The 18,018-nt window shown below is 41.4% G+C and overlaps 1 protein-coding gene across 1 annotated transcript in view; it reads left to right on the top strand.

Annotated features, from left to right (window-relative positions):
• Window positions 1–18,018, top strand: part of LOC146474067 (uncharacterized) — a 62,414-nt gene that overhangs the window by 431 nt on the left and 43,965 nt on the right. Inside the window, exons 2-5 of the mRNA XM_085117356.1 lie at window positions 7,602–7,646; window positions 8,312–8,446; window positions 10,657–10,898; window positions 12,353–12,443. Of these exons, the coding sequence (XP_084973482.1) occupies window positions 7,602–7,646; window positions 8,312–8,446; window positions 10,657–10,898; window positions 12,353–12,443 (513 nt within the window). The remainder of the gene's footprint in view (window positions 1–7,601; window positions 7,647–8,311; window positions 8,447–10,656; window positions 10,899–12,352; window positions 12,444–18,018) is intronic.

Here is an 18,018-nt window from a genome sequence, read left to right as displayed (position 1 = left end):
TCGGTTTGTTTTCTGACTTGACGCGTGGGCGAGCGAAACTTTTCAACAGGTTATGGGCCCAGGACGTTTCCACTGCGCAGTCGAAGTTGAAAGTCAAAGTTGAACGTTTGAAACGTCCGCTACGGGCAGCCGAAGTCGAGAGCCGAAAGTTGAAGCTGACGAGCCCGCCATATTGAATTGTGCCGAGCTGCCTGGCCTCGTTGATTAATTCAGTGTTGTCATTGATTCAAGATGGCATCTGATGTGAAGACCGTGACTCTTATTCCTTTGAATGGCTCGAATTATCCCACATGGAAAGTGCAATGTCGGATGGCTCTGATGAAAGATGGACTGTGGAACATTGTCAGTGGCGCCGAAGCTCCTCCTGCTCAGAGAGAAGGCGACAAGTACTCAAAGTTCGTCATAAAAAGGGATCGAGCGCTGGCGATTATCGTGTTGTCCATTGAACCGTCACTACTATATTTGATTGGAGAGCCTGAAGATCCGGCTGTCGTGTGGGAGAAGCTGGCTAATCAATTTCAGAAAAGGACATGGGTCAACAAACTGGAACTGAGGCGTAAACTCTTTTCTTTGCGTTTGAAGGACGGTGAGTCTGTGCAAAAACACATTAAAGCCTTGACTGAGATTTTTAATGGACTGTCAGTCATTGGAGACCCAGTTGCAGAAGAGGACCGAGTTGTGCACCTGCTAGCAAGTCTGCCAGACTCATACAACATGTTAGTTACTGCTCTTGACGAGAATGAGGACGTGCCTAAGATGGAGATCGTCACTGAGCGGTTGTTGCATGAGGAACGAAAGCTAAGGGAACGAGCGGAGTTAGGTGCAGGCTCCAGCAGCGAGAAAGCTATGACCGGAAAGCAGCCAGCTAAAGGAAAAGGACCAAAATGCCACTGCTGTGGAAGATTTGGCCACATCAGACGAAACTGCAAAGAATGGGCCAGGAAGAAGTCAGACTCGAGCCAGAAGGAGACTAAAACTGTTAAGCTGAAGGCAAATAGAGCTGAGGTGAGACAAAGAGACAGCAGCAGTTCAGACAGTGACAGTATTGGCTTGATGGTGAATCACGTGATGTCGGCAAGTTCCACTGGACACCTGAATGACTGGATCGTGGATTCAGGAGCAACCTGTCACATGTGCAATGATGATAAGCTGTTTGTTGAACTTTGTAGCCTGGAGCAGCCATTAGAGGTAACCCTTGGGGATGGATACGCAGTGGAAGCAACAGGGCGTGGAACTGTCGCTTTGAAGGTTACATCTATGGATGGCCAAGCAAGTAGATGCAAACAACACGAAGTCCTGTACGTGCCTGATCTGTCCTACAACTTGATAAGCGTGTCTAAGATAGCTAAAGCTGGGAAGATGATTGAGTTCAGTGAGACCGGTTGTGAAATATTGGATCCGAACCGGAAGCTGATTGCTGTTGCAACAAGAGTGGGAAGTCTATACTACCTGAACTGTCAAACGGATCATCAAGCTAATGCTGCCAAAGACCGAAGCCCAGAGACAAAGGAGGACATCTGGCATCGGCGTTATGGTCACCTGGGACTGCAAAACTTGAAAAAGCTTGCCAAGGAAGAGCTGGTCGATGGTTTTGACTACAACATATCAAGAGAAATCAGTTTTTGCGAGTCATGCGTGGAAGGGAAACACCGTAGAAGGAAGTTTCCAGTCAACGGAGGCAAGCGGTCTGACGAGCCACTCTGGCTTGTACACAGTGATGTATGTGGAAAGATGAATGCAAAATCCCTTAGCGGTGGCGAACACTTCCTGACATTCATTGACGACAAGACTCGCTACACGTGGATATACATCCTGAAGCACAAAGATGAAGTTTTTCCGCGTTTCCTGGAATGGAAGGCTGAGGTGGAAAGGTCAATGAATCAGAAGTTGAAGGTGCTACGCACTGACAATGGTGGTGAATACATGTCAGCAGATTTTAAAAGGTACCTGAAGAAAGAAGGAGTTCGACATGAACTGACCGTACCAAAAAGACCCGAGCAGAATGGTGTGGCAGAAAGGATGAACCGGACGCCGGTTGAAGCTGTGCGATCTATGTTGGCTGATGCAAAGTTGCCACATCGTTTCTGGGCAGAAGCATTGTCAACGGCTGTTTACCTGCGGAACCGCAGTCCAACAAAGGCAGTTAAAGGAATGACTCCATTTGAAGCCTGGACAGGTGATAAGCCAAATGTTGAACACTTGAGAACGTTCGGGTGTGCAGCGCATGCCCATGTGCCCAAGGATGAGCGACACAAACTCGACCCAAAATCCAGGAAGTGCGTTCTTCTCGGCTATGGTACTGAAACGAAGGGATATCGTCTGTATGACCCAAGGCGTGATAAAGTCTTTTACAGTCGGGATGTCTTGTTTGATGAATCCTGTCGTGGTTTTGAGAAGAAGCCAAGCAAAGCAACAGAGAAGAATGAAAAATGGCATGTGAAGATTGATAGCCTGCGAGACCAAGAACAAGTGATTGATGAAGAACCAGTTGTTGAAGAAACAACAGAGCCTGTACTGCGAAGACCAGAAAGGGAGAGAAGGCCACCTGACTACTATGGAGAATGGGTCACTGTCACGAGCACTGAGCCAGATGAACCCAAGACCGCTAGACAAGCACTAGCCAGCCCAGACAGGGCCAAACGGATGGCTGCGATGGAAAAGGAAATTCAATCCCTTCGCGTAAATGATGTCTGGGACTTGGTAGAATTGCCGAAGGACCGAAAAGCAGTGGGGAGCAAGTGGGTGTTCAAGCTCAAGACGAATTTTGAAGGATCAGTCGAACGGTACAAGGCTCGGCTTGTAGCTCAAGGCTTCTCTCAGAAGTTCGGAGTTGACTATGATGAGACGTTCTGCCCAGTTGTCAGATTTGAATCAATCAGGACAGTCATCGCGTTAGCGGTACAGAACGGCTTAAAGTTGCATCAGATGGATGTAACAACTGCTTTCCTGAACGGCGAACTGAAAGAAGAGGTGTACATGAAACAGCCAGAGGGTTTTGTCATCAAGGGCAAGGAACATTTAGTCTGCAGGCTGAAACGAAGTATCTACGACCTGAAACAGTCTTCAAGGTGCTGGAACTCCGTACTCGATAAAAGGCGGAAGAAGATGGGTTTTGTACAAACATCCAGTGACCCATGCATCTATGTGGCTTCAGAAGGAGAAATGTTCATAATTGCAGTTCACGTTGACGATATCGTGTTGGCTACAAAAAGCGACAAGCGGATGGCGGAAGTCAAGAAAGCTCTTGCCGAAGGATTCGAAGTTAAAGATATGGGTGAACTGCACCATTTCCTGGGTGTCAAGGTGATCCAAAACCAGCAAACGGAAGAAGTTTGGATTGGCCAACCTGCATATGCTCAAAAGGTCTTGCAGAAATTTGGCATGGAGGATGCCAAGCCAATCGACACACCAGTGGATGTCAGCTCTAAGCTCGTTAAGATGACCGAAGGCTGCAAGAGTATCGATCAAGCACAGTTTCAATCAGCAGTTGGTAGTCTTCTGTACCTGTCAATCATGACTAGACCAGACATTGCATATGGTGTAAGCAATGTGGCCAAGTTCTGTGCAAACCCCTCCAAACAACACTGGATCGCAGTTAAACGCATCATGCGCTGCCTGAGAGGCACTTTTCATTTGGGGCTCTTTTACAGCAAAGATGGATTAAAGAACTGCATTGGATACTCTGATGCTGACTGGGCTGGGGACACAGATGATCGCAAATCAACGTCAGGATATTTGTTCCAGATGAGTGGTGCAGCTATCAGCTGGAGAAGCAAGAAACAAACGTGTGTGGCTCTCTCAACTGCGGAAGCTGAGTACATGGCATTGGCATCTGCAGCACAAGAAGCAATCTGGGTGCGACAGCTTCTGACCGATTTAAGAAACAGCCCAACAGTAGCAACTCAGATCTTTGAAGACAACCAGTCAGCAATCTGTCTAGCCAAGAACCCCCAGTTTCACGGTCGAGCCAAACACATTGGAATCAAATACCACTTCATTCGGGAACAAGTAGAGAAAGGAAACGTGGAACTACAGTACTGTCCTACAGAAGAGATGGTTGCCGACATGCTTACTAAGGGACTGAGTCGGGATCGATTCGTGAAGCTGCGAATGATGTGCGGAATAAAGGAGATGATTGGACATTACCCTTGCGAGTGGGAAGGAGTGTTGGAAATACATGTACACTCTAAGCAAAATGTCCTCGATAGATTTAGAGACTGTTTAGAGATTATTTTCACATTCATAAACTGTCTAGTTTTCCAGAAGTTTCCAGAAACTATTTTGAGCCAACTGTTATGTTCGTAAGGCGCGAAATTACCGGTTAAACCAGTTTTTGGCAGGTTGCGTTTCTAGAAAGTTCTGCCACATTATATAAGCCAATGCATATTGTTCACTTTCTCTCTGTCTTTGAATAAAAGTTACGTGTACCGAGTGCTGGATTCGTTTCGGTTTGTTTTCTGACTTGACGCGTGGGCGAGCGAAACTTTTCAACATTAACTTGGACTTTCTTTCGCGTTGTTCAAATAGTTCGCGTAGTTCGGGAGGACGACGCCAAAGTAACTCTTTGAAGATTGAAACGAGTCATCTCTAGTCGCAAACTTCTTTGGCAGAATTATCTGCTGACTGCCGTGTTTTAGTCGGCTTCTCGAAGATATTCAACTTATTCCGGGTTGTTTTCTTCCAAGCCGACATGGAAATCTTCAACGGTTATGCTGGGAAGCCACCAAACCGTTTGCACCTGGACTTGTGCATTTCCCTTTCCAAGCTTTCCGCTTTCCCACATGTTCATTTACTTAAGTATTTGTCAGACTTCGAGACTTGTTCGACTGCTTGCCTTTACCCTGTTGTTGCAGTAGCCGAGCTTTACCCTTAAGAACCTACTTCGAACTTTTAAACTCTCGGACTCTAATTATGGAGTGTTTGTAGCCTTGCCCTGTTAGGTCACGGTCAATTGGAGTGGCCATTACGCGAAGACTGTCAGACTCGTAGCTTTGGCCATCTTTTTTACGCACTATCGCGTAAAATCCTCGAGAATTTTGCTGAGTGCCTCTGGTTCATCCCAAGACCTCCAAACGTTTTGCCAGTTGTTTGTGCTTTGTTTAGCTTTTTGGTTTTTTTTTTTGTATTTTCTTTGAAACTTTCAAAATGCTGTTACTCTCTTCAAATGTGTTCGCCAGTTTCGAGACAGCCGATTTGCAACTTTACATACCTGTCAATTATATTTAATTTTGCCTTTTTGCACTAATTGCAGAAATATTTTTATGTATATTATTAATCCCATAATCGCAGGCAATATCCGCTTTCAAAATGAATTTATTCGATCAGTTTTTACCCTATCTGGTTGTAACAGGAATTACATAGATGAAGCAGAACTTCGAAAAACGTGGTTCATGAATGAGGCACAATTACATATTAAAAGTGAATTTCTTGGTAGGGAAGCACACTATGAAGCACTATCGACCCAAAACGTTTCTTGAGTGCGAGTTTTCAGTATCACTATTTCATTTCAGGGAATGGTGGGAAAGCTCGTATTCTGGCAGTAACTCATTTTCTCTGTCATCATTTTTTTGAATATAAATTTTTAAATATAATTAAAGGATAAGAGCTTATTAATAATAACGAGATAAAAAATGAAATAATCAAAGGCTCCTGTGAGCCAACTCGTGAATGCAGATGACACATAGTAATTGAAATTTAGACGGCTACGGAAACTTCCTTGAAAGCTAAAAGAAATTATATCTTTGCCCGATTATGTAACGAAAAATAACCATTCTTGTACTATAAAAATGATTGTCAAACTATTCTCTACAGACTGAATAAGATTGTTCTGATGCGCCGATTACAAAAAAAATCACGTGTTTTCTTATTCAAAGTTCATAGAAGCACGCCATGTGCAGCTACGTCATGCAAATTCGTGTCCAATAGTCTGGGGCTACTGGATTTTGCGATCGGGCAAGTGGATTCTGACCATCACTTGCCCGATGGGCAAGTGAAATTTTTTTGGGAATTAAAATTACAAAATTACTGTAGGCCAAGCCGATCTCACAAAGGAAAATCTTTTCAACAAAGTATCGCATTACATTTCATGCCCGACATAAATGCGTGAAATTTTTCCTTTGGAGTTCAGTCCACGCAATCCTCATGTAAAAATAATGAAATATGACAAGCTCTTGCTAAATAAGAATTATTTATCGACCGCGTCCTTTTTTGCTTTCCCATAAATTACCAGTTGTAAATTTCGAAAATGAAATATGTTTTCTCTTTGAAACCTCTATGAAAGCTGACAAGATCTTAAAGTGCTCATTTCACCAGAAATTTGCATAATTTTGTTTACGACGTCAATGATGCGTGACATGGCACGTTCCGCTTTCGCGTGAAAACTGACAGCAAAACTATTTTTTTTTAGCAAACTAATCTACTTGATGTAATACTTTTGTATGAGAAGGCAAAATATGATGAAAGATGTCGAGTTTTCATGTATGCAAAAAGTTATGATTAGCAGTGAACATTTCAGTTAATAAGAGTGCTTCTTTCAGCTGAAGACATTTTCTGGCGGGAAATATTTTTTGGTGGCAAAATTTCAAGTTGCGCAACGCAATATCACGCATTCTTTCTGCCTAAAACGATTCAGTTAGTTCAATCGCGAAGAGAGGATAGGTTAAAAAATCGGTGAGGCCTACAATAAAAAAGGCCACTAGTGCTAAAGGTAAAAGCTCTAAAAAGCGTCTTGTTTATTCAAAGTCCAGGCCGACAATTACTTTTAAATTAAATTATTTTTAATTAAATTGTTTCTAAATTAAATTATTTTTAATTCTTAAAAGAAACCGCACTTTGTGGAAAAAAACGAAAAAGCCTATAACTTTGCTCAGATTCAACGAAAAATCTCCATTCTTACACTAAAATGATTGTCAAATTATTCTCTACAGAATGAATAAGAGAATTTTGATGCGTCGTGAAAAAAATTTTCACGATTTTTTTTTTCATTAATTGAGCTTACGATCCCGGACTTTCTGAAAAACTGAAAAAACTTGTAACTTTGCTCCGATTTAACGAAAAATCTCCATTCTTATACTAAAATGATCGTCAAATTATTCTCTACATATTGAATAAGAAAATCCTGATGCGCCGTGAACAATAAATGTTTGCGTGTTTTTTCCACTAATTGAATTTGAAACTCATTCACTGCGCACGCCCGAAAGATGTCGCAATGTCGTTCATTGCGCATGCGCGCATTCACGAGTTAAAAAGATAGGTTACTGCGCTCGTTTTGGAGAAATTATAAAATGACTGTCATATTTTACTACACGCGTTCTGATTGGTCAAAAACCTGTTGTTTATTATACCGGTAAGCCCATACAAATTTACAGTAGAGAAGCTGAAGAAGCTGTAATTGGCATTTTTATAGACTTGTAAAGCATTGAGACTTAGTGTAATGCTTAATTATATATTAATTAATATTTGGTATAACTGTCACACTGTTGCACCATCTTTAGAAAAAAATAAAAAACAAGATATCGCTAGTTCCTAGTGGTGCTTTAATAATGCGTGGCAAAATCAGTTGATATATTTTTGTAAACTGATGTTTTCTTCGTTTGCTTTAGGTTCAACTGTATCTCCTCCTGTTACCACTACCAAGCCTCAAGAACGTAAGAAAACAGTCTAATAAGCTAGCACTAGAATTGAACTAATTATGAATTAGGTCTAAGCTTGTTTGTCAGCTCTAGAACAAAAAAGCAAAAATAAGGACAACAGAACGATATTTTAATGAGAGATCATAACTATTTATGAACTAGTGAAACATTCTTAAAAGTCCAAAGCTAAGTACAGTAAAACGCAGTTATTAAGAACACTTATTCTTATTTAGACGTTAACTGGATTAACTTTAAAGAAACTTCATAGAAAGGGACGAAGGTAATTTCCTATAAGAAGGACGTCCGTATCAAGGGGGTGTACGTAAAGGTACAACTGCTAAAGGTACAAACCGTATCGAAGAATGTTAATTTAAAATACGGTGACATGATCAGACGCCTCCCACTCTGTCGGCTTCCCTTCCTTTCATTTGAAATTTGGGAGTATAAAAACTGTATGGTTTATCAATTTGGTGGGATCAAGTGGTCAAATTCACAATAATAATGTTTTTAATAAAAAGCACTTTGGGCGAAGAATTAGTTAGTTTGTTTTTGTTTTGTTTTTGTTGTTTTTTATCGTTTTTAAAAGTTTCCATAAAACAAAAGATTGAAAAGTAGGTAAAAACCTTAAAATTTAATGCTCTACAAAACTTATATTATAACATTGTCATTTTTTTCAATAGGTGTCGCCTGCAACTTCGAGACCTCAATGTGTGGCTTTACACAGGACAAAAATGACACGTTTGACTGGACTCGACGTAGAGGGGCTACACCATCTTCTTCAACAGGACCCTCTTCTGACCATAGCTCCGGACGCGGTAGGTTAACAAAACGTAAAGTTGAAGAGATTAAAGCCGGTGAATATCTAATTTTACATGAACAAACGAAAATCAAATACATTAAAACAGAAAATTGCACATCGGCATTACATTGTGAAATTGATACTTAAACTTCAAAAGACGCTTATAAGCAAAGATAGCCTGCTCAAGGCCCCACGAGAGATGCGAAGGAGCGGGTGAGAGGAACGAAAACGAAGGGGGACCTAAAACAAATACGATGAAAAATAGAGTAATAATACATATATAAATTACTCATCACTGAAAACTAACTTGGACATTATGAAACGATTGGATAATGTATTCATGATTAGATTAACCCTATCTAGCCCAGGGGAGGGGGAAGGGGGGGGGGGGAAGATTTTGCCCACGGTGACTCTGAACCTGAATAACCTGTTTGATATTTAAGCAAACGCTTTGAAACCTCACGACATTTTTTGATGTGGTCGGTTAGTGTCTTGATCCCGAAATCCCGATTTCCAAGATGGCCGCTATTTGGCAATCATTACCTAATTACCACGTCATATGAGGTCATCACCTCGCGATGAGGATCTCAAAGGAGATATCTTTTGACGTATTATCTATCCTTTAAGTTTCACTGTCATAGGTTTTATACTTGCAGAGTTATGGATTGAGGCGCAATCGCCCCCCCCCCCCCCCCTTCCCCCCCTCCACCCCTCCGGCCCAAAAAACTGTATTCTGCTGTTGCGAACTATATAACAGCAGAATACAGTTTATGAAGTAAAATCCATATGAAAATTAGCCATGTGGAATTTTTCGTGTTGAGCCAATGATGTCACTTCCTGTAATTTGAGCCTTAACTTCCGGAACAAGGCCAAGTAATGGCGGCCGTGAAATCTCGAATGAAAAGCTAAAAAAAAAAAAATACTTCCAATCGCCGTAAAGGATTGAAATTTGGTAACATGAGTAAGAAGGTCATATTCTACACGAAAATGCGAAAAGATGGAAAATGAAATTTTCGTCCCAGGCGCACTTTAAGTGATTGAAGAGAATATTGTGTCCAGTTAAAATATAAATCAACATAAATTCCGCGATTATTAAGTCACGTTGCTAAACTTTCCAAACATGGAGGTAAATATACGAGAAAAAAAAAGGTATCCAAGAAATTCATCGACAAGGTCACAAAAACGAGAAAAAGAAAAAATTTCACTTCTTTTTTATTTAGGAAAATATTCGTTACTTGGTATTTGTTCACAATTGTATCTTGAAACTCGTGTGATTTTTTATCTAGTGCTATGCGAAAGGAAGGCTTACAGATTTCTCTCCATTCCAAATGAGTAATTTCAAACTCAAATGAATATTTCGATTGCGCTGTTGATGGGATTTTAAATATCGATTTTCCTTCCGGTAGAGATCGTTAAGTAGTTTTACTTAAAAGGACTTTTTGAGCCTTCATTTTTTTTTTCATACAAACATAAAAATAGTCAGGAAACCCATTGCTAAGATGAGATGAATAATCAACGAACAATTAAACTCCCTCTCACTCTCCCCTGAAATGATCAATATCTCGTTCCGTTTTTGATTTGAGAATATTGGGAAAGAAATAACATACATCCTGGTACTGCACTAGCCTGGTTACTCACACAAATTGATTATTCTCCAGGATTACTCTCCAGCATTGCAAATAAAACAAGCTTATGTATCGCTCGCTACGTATTCAATCGAGACATCCATTTTTCATTATGGGTTGTTACTCTATTGTTCTTTTTGGCCATGGCCGTCTGATGCCTACGATGTAATTCAATTGTTATAATTTATTAGCGGTAACGTTTGCTTGCGACATGATTTTGATCACAGTCTGTGTCACATTAATTTGTTATTTGGTAGCAAGGAGACCTCCCTATGTCAAGCAAATAATCACATCATTCGACCATTCTTCTGGCTATACCAGTTGCATTGGCTGTAATACACTAAAAGGCCGTTTACAAGACAGGCAAAAAAGGTACGAACCCCCCAAAATAAGTTGTACGGTACTAATAATTTTTTAAAAGATACGAAAAATACGAGCATTTCTTTCAAAAATTATGGGTACCGTACCATTTTTTAACGGGTCGGTAAAATTTTTGCCTGTCGTGGAAACGGCCCTTAAAATGGACGGTATTATCTCGCAAAGTTTGTTTAAACCTGACGAGTGTAAAAAATTTCTATAATTTTTTTCATTTTTTTCGTAGGATATTACATGTACATAGAAACGTCTAGTCCCCGTGTACAGGGGGATGTTGCGAAACTAACCAGCCCCATGCTGAAGTTCAGCGGAAACATGTGCCTTAAGTTCTTTTATCACATGTATGGTGAAACCATTGGAAAACTGGATGTGACCATCAATGGCAGATCAGTGTTCTCTAGAATGGGTAACCAAGGCAACAAGTGGATTGAAGCCAGTAAAAATTTATCGCTTTTTGGGATTCACCAGGTACGAGATATTTAGGAAACAGCTGTCAAATGTTACAATTAAGATGTTGATTGCTGTTAAGGACGGTGCCTATAATTGTTACTACGCATACGTTCTGCGCATCTCGAGATACTTCTATGGGTGGTGCCTGCTAATAAAGGAATATTTTTGTGCGGCTTAAAACTATGCGGAGAAGGCAAAACTTCCCATACATTTTGGCACTTTTTGGAGATTTCATTGCTTAATTATCTCAGAAAAATGCGTGGCTACCCCCAATTTTCGTTTTGCATTCCAATAGGCCTTCCCAAGATCTGCATTTCCCGCATAGTCATAAACCGCACAAAAATACTTCTATATTAGTAGGCACCGTCCTTAAGAAGTTTTCGTAGCATCCATCAAGCATTCGGTGGCACACAAGTTCGAAAATTCGATGTTTTGTTAGTTGCCCATGAATGAGTAACAGAAGAATGAAAACCTTATGTAGCTGCGAGACCCTTTAGTTAGATTTCGTGTTACGGTGATCAAAACGGCCATAATCGAATCTTGCGCTAGCAAACTAGGGCGCAGATAAAGGGAATATTTCCTATCAATACGAAAAGTCAGTTCTAGATATTGAATAAAGGGCAATGGCAAAATAAACCTATCATGGGCAATTCCAAACTACAAAGCAGGTTTTGAAGATTTAAAATTGTATGACTTGAATGCCATTTTCTACGACATAATTCAGCTTGTGCCATTAACTTAAATTACCATAATTCTGCGCCAATCAAGGGTTTAAGGATTTGGGTTCCTACCCTTGAAGACTTGTTCAAGATTCTACCAACAAATTTGACGAATAGGGCTTGATTCACTGATTTCCAAAGCATGGTGCAATGTGCTGGTTGTCTGATTACGTGATGATGTCCGGCAGCAATGTTACGTTTTTCTCCAAAAGGAAATGGGACGGGGGCAGAGGGTGCGACCCTAGAAATGGAGCGATTGTGGTTCTTCGAAAATCTAGTGATTTGACTTTCGTTTTACGTGACAATGGTGTAAAAATCTGTAATTTTATATTCAGATAAACGTAACAATGCAAAGCAAATTCATGACAGAAATTATGATGATTGTTTATTTTGCTGAACACAATAGATTGATTCGTTCGTCTTTCTCAAAATTAAAATACCTATGAGGAAAAACCTACTTCAGGTTACATACTTACTGCTAGCTATTTAGAAGTATCAAATAATAGGAATGGGTTATTCGACCGCTAAAAACAGTTCTCCCACAAACTGCGACCTGCAGTATTTCAACAATATCGCATTTTTTCTTCGCTTTTACATTAAAAAGCAAGTACACGTCTACAGAACGTTTCTCGCCCTTTTGTTGTGATTCAGAAAAATGCAGGAGGGTAATGTATGTACAGGAGACTGATTCTAATCTGGATCACACCCATATCACAAATCATGCATATCTAAATTTCATTCATGGCTCTACAGGTATCATTTACAGGAGTAAGAGGAAGTAGCTTCACTGGTGATATCGCTATTGATGACCTGTCTTTGAAGCCGGGACCTTGTCTGTCATCAGGTGAGCAAACTCATTCAACTTATTGATTTTGATTTCCATCTTCGTTAAAACAATACAGGCAAAACTGTTAAAAAATGTAAGTTGTAAATACACTTCTAGCAAGAACGAACTGAGGAGACCGTATTTTTCAAGATTAAAGAAATGTGATGCATAATAAGATGTGCTGTTATACCCACAGAAACAATACGCTTTACATTAATATTTCAGTGCCAATTGAGAGCTGGGTCACGATAAAAGCTTATTATCGGGAAACCTGCTATTAATTCCCTGATTGATCTTGACATAGGACACTCTCTCGATATCTTTTTTTAACGCGTTTTTCTGCAGAGAGCTATAAAAATTCGTACCTTCGAATCAAAACGTAGTATCACTATTAGTATTTTATGTCCGCGAATGATGGGTAGCCTCGTATTTTTAGCAATAGCTCGTTTTCCTGAGAAATAGGAAAATAGATAAGCTAAAATAAGGAGACTAAGAAGAGGAGAGGTTACGGTGCTTGTCTAATAGGAGAAAATAGCCATTTACTAATTAGCTTGGCTTAGCATGAAGAAAAAAAAGCACGTCATGACTTCAACATGCGCGCGCTAATGACGTAAAAAATTAGGCGTAGCCAATCTGATGGTGTCCTCCATGAAAAGTCGTTTGCCTTACAGTTATGTCCGCTGTGATAGAGTTCATCTCATTTAGAACCTAGCCTAATCATGCGCAGCATTTCAATAGCCATGTTTTGGTATTCATGAATGTAGTCAATTTCAAAATTACTGTGGGAAGAGATTCAAGAGAGAGCTGCATAAGCTCGATCAGTTTGCATTAGCCACGGGCAAGAACAAAAATGCATAAATACACATCAACTTACTGGGGGGGGGGGGGGGGGGGTTAAGGGTTTTTATCAGCTAAAACCAACGCACGCGAAATTCCTAAAAAAATTGATCACATGTAATGCAAAAACTCGCTGCTCGCTGGGTCGCGACTATCGCTACGAATGACTTCACTCGCGGTACCGCAGCTTATATGGGAAGGGCTAGACTGACTTTTCTGCCTTGGTATTTTTAAAATCATGATAAACAACTTGAAGTCTATCATACACTAAATACACAAAAACTCACTGGGGGGTTTCAGGGTCTTGAACGCACGCGAAATTCCTCCAAAGACCCCCAAGGAGTTGAGGTGTTAGAAGTGAGTGAAAGCCTTGCTCATCATGCTTATCGCAGCAAATTTACACTTTAGAGAACTATCTAAATAACGTTCATAAGCATTTGAGCGCCAGTCACTTGAAGCTTGATATAGTGCCCAGGGACACCACAGGTTTGCGCAAACGTCGCGCCTCCTCTTCGAAAGGAGTGTCCAGAGTACTTTGTGCCATCAATTGCGCATTTATCAAGTGAAACTTTTAGTTTATTTGAAAATACAGATTATACAAGTGGTAGTAAGGTACCGTGCTCTCGATAAGTAAAGGCTGGACCCATTGCGTGTTCGTTAGAATCGAAGACGCCAGCCAAGTGAAATGCTTGCACGACGGCAGTTAGAGGACATAGTTTAGAGTGTTCAAATTGGGGAACTGGGACGAGCAATGTGCGTTTTTGGTGATGAATAGTTTTCGACCATCTGTAAAAAAGAGGAGGATTCCCCACTTGAAGATACGGACATCACAGCGTCGGAGGTGTCTCTGTGGGTCAAATGCCACCGCGGATTGTATGAGAAGATTTTATTTGCGAAAAAAGGAGAAGAATGCCACTTAACATGCCGCCCAAAATGTTGCATCAAGAGATTTGTTAACGACGAGTTGTTTCGCTATCTGGGTTAGTATGGCTGGAGTGATTGGAAGGTTTTGGGAAATCGGCTCACTTTTGACACGCATGATGCCACGCATAAAAGTAAAGTTTTCCGGTTCTTAAACAAAGGTGCTTCTTAAGGATTTGGAAAGCCATACTGTAGATGGAGAATGCGCACTATGTTCAAATAACAGCGAATGCTGGTGGGTGATAATGTTCTTGCCAGATAGACATAACGGAGCAGATGAAAGGGCTTGCAGGGCACTGGCGGATAACCGAAGGACAGACAGAAACGTAGGTACGTACGCAGTTGCGATTTGTAGGTGGCAACTGTAGACGATGCAAGCAAAGGCTTGTCATCTGTATTACCTTAGTTCAGAGTCAAGACTATGTTACTGAGCATGCACTGTACCTGCGGAGGCAAAGGCGCAAAGGCGTTATCGGACATGTGGGGCTGATGATTAGTTGTGGTTACACTTAGCCCTTTTACCCATGGGTAACTAGCATTTTCCCACGGGTAAGGATGTTTTTGTGTGTAACCGCTTTTCCCAGACCGAAACTGCCTTTGGGTTATTTCCATGGATACATCAAAGAGAACAAAAGAACTTCCCATGACAGTTCCTGAATTGAAAAGTACGGTTTATCTGTTCCCTGAGGTGGCTTGGCCAATCATCATGCAGAACGTAGCTAACACAGGAAATCGCCTGCTATGCTCTGAGTTGACCTCTGATACGCTTAGCTAATTTCGCGCTTACTGTACTGGTAGCACAAGGTGACATGGCAGGGTTTCGTGCATCACTGTGAGTACTTCTTTCTTTATTTTCATGAGTTCCCTCTTCAGACTATCAGTTTCGAAGTTGATCAAGTTGTAATCTTTTTATTTATCTGTTTATAGGAACGCTAGTCAAACCGAAGAGTCCTACTAAGGGGTATTTCTTTGCGCCTTCTTCGCTGTCTTCTCGCAAAAAACTGTTGGATTGCTATATTTATGGAGGACTGTCGAATAATTAGCAGGAGAATCACCGAAATTAAGCCTACAAGATCTCAATTTGTGTCTTGCATGTCGATCTGTACGTTTCCCACCAAACTGCATGCATGGTCAGTGTGAAATCATATCTAATTATATTTTACCCTGACGGGAGTTCTTTCACTGTGTAACCGCATCCCCAAGGGTAAAATGAAACCTGAGCTAAACCGAACCCAAGCCATTTACCCTCCGGAAGGCCCAAACCCAAGTCCGTGTAACCATGACTATTGTTAGGCTCCTCCACGTGTTGTCGACGCGAGACAAAAATCTGGTAGAGTGAGAAGGGTCCTGGAGGCACGAAAGAGCATCCGCGATGGTATTCTCACGCGAGCTAATATAACGTGCAGTTAAGTGAAAATTGTGCGTCGCTGAGAGCCAAGACCTTGCGCGACCACTACATGGCTTGAAGATTGTGTGACTACCCTTATTTATTACGCTGACAGTAATGACATTGTCATTGCGCACCGTGAGCCATTGACCGCTGAGTTCCTGTTTCCAGCGCTGAATTGAAGTGCCGCAAGGACAGGTAAGTCTCTTGTAGATTGATGTGGGCTTTAGCCAGAGCTTAACAGTCGACTGTCCAATTGAAATAGAACAATCCCCACGAAGAGAGCCCCCCGCACCGAGTGCGCAGGCCTCTGTCGAAAATTCATCTACATCCATTGGTTCAGAGTCGACAAAGAATCGAGTGCCGTTGAAAACGCTAAGAAATTCAGCCCACCACAACAGGTCAGCTTTGATTTCCGCCGTGCGGTGGATGTGGTGATGTGGTCGTCGCAAAGTATTTACAGTGTCAATCATACGCCGGAGAAATCTGCGCCCGCCAAATACCACGCGTGCTGCAAAATTCAATTTTCCCACAAGAGGCTGTTATTCTCGCTTTGTATTTATCGATCTTTTAGATATAGTTTCGCTCAATAATTCTCGCAATCCACAAAGTTTAGTTTCGGGCAGCAAAAACTGCCTAGTTGCTGTGTCAATATCGACGCCTAGGAAGGTTAATCGCTGAGTAGGGGGCTCAGCCTTGTCCCGCTTGATCATGAAGCACAATTCGCTTAACAGCCTTATTAACTCGTTGTAGACTCTTCTGCACTCGCACTCTCTGTCAGCTATGATAAGAAAGTCATCAAGATAAACTAAAACGGTATAAAAGCCTTGGCGTGTCATCATGCGTGTGATGGCTTGCCTGATCCTGTGAAATGTGTCCGGTGATTTAGAAGCACCAAAGGGAAGCTTAGAGTCATACATGTAAGTGAGATGAATGTCGCCGCTAAATTGCCTGGCGAGCCCGGTAGCGTTATAATTTGTGGGATGAATGGGTACGTGACGATAAGCGCTTTTAACGCCAATCTTAGCAACATACGCATTAGACGTGTCAAGTGACACTGCTTTGTAAAGAGTCACGTAAGAAAAATATTGTGTGGTTGTGCAGGAATTAAGTTTCCATGTTCCCGACGGCTGTGGGATACGTACGATCGGTGTAAAGGAGGAAAATTCAGGTATCCCACAATGCCTCGCTTCCAACTATAATATCAACTCGATGTTGATACGTAATCTCGCATTTGCGATGGGGCTTCTCGGAGTGAACGCTGATCTGCCCTCTCCGTCGCCATTGCTTTACGTGAATTGCTTAGATTTAGACTGTCAGAGTTATGTCAATTCGTCAAACTTAGCCTGTTGTCGGTTTCTAACGGTCATGGGACACGTTAGTTTTCCAAAAGACTTACGAGAGCGGCTTCTTTGCTTGTTTGTGCGATCAGAAACATTGAACGGCCGCTTGCCACTCGACTCTTCTTCGACTTCTTCCATGCATTTACCGTTTGCTTGAATATCGACTTAAAAGGAAGCATTTATGTCACCACTTAATGTCCTTACACGAATAGAACCGAACAGAATCGTGCTTAAAGTACTGTTCATTTCGACCGGGAAAACGAGTGATCGTTCAAAAGCAATTACTATAAAAGCATTATGCAGTTGTTTACATGTTTGGCGCCAATTTAGGCAAACTTCAACGAACACAAATTCCTTAAAAACATGGGGACTTAAGGGGACCTTGAATAAAATTCAACGGAGATACTATTCGAGCATCAACAGGCAAGATTTCACGCTAATGTACCCAGGATTGAACTTGCTAGGGTCAAATTTGGGTCAAGCATTTGAGAGCCGCGAACGAACAAAGCGAGTCGATCATGCATACCACTCCAAACAATTGTGTGTTTTTCTTTATTTTTAGGCAAATTAGCTGCGAAATTATAATGCAAGCTTGAACTTAATTGCCAAAGCAATACACAAAACGATTTACCTTACATTCTCAGATCCTGAATAAGGAAAAATAGCCACTTGAAATTCAGTCGATTTCGGACTGCGCGCTCGCCTTCGCATCGATACTTGACACCTTCTAGTTGATAATTTTTCGCGGAGACTCATGGGATACCTGATTTCTCCTCCTTTGATCGGTGTTGGGTTTAGGTTTGGCACCAAGAGCGCTTACAATAACAGGTTTTACTTCGGTGATAACATAGTTACCTTGTTGCAGTTCTTCGCGAATTTGTATTTCTACTTTATCACGCATTTGCAATTAATGATTTTCAAGTTAGCCAGGTCACTACTGCAAAATCACTTGGAGTGACCATCGATGACAGACTTGATTGGAGTGGCCATATCGAGAAAGTAACAAAGAGAGTCGCCTCTGGTATTGGGGCCATAAAACGAATAAGGCGCCTTGTCCCTCAGGCGACCTTACAACTAATATATCAAGCTCTAATACAGCCACACT

This window comes from Pavona decussata, unplaced genomic scaffold (genome assembly GCF_977016875.1).
Source record: "Pavona decussata unplaced genomic scaffold, jaPavDecu1.1 SCAFFOLD_91, whole genome shotgun sequence".
NCBI classification, from domain to species: domain Eukaryota; kingdom Metazoa; phylum Cnidaria; class Anthozoa; order Scleractinia; family Agariciidae; genus Pavona; species Pavona decussata.
The sequence above is the reverse complement of the archived record's forward strand: the minus strand, read 5'-3'. Positions and strand labels throughout refer to the sequence as shown.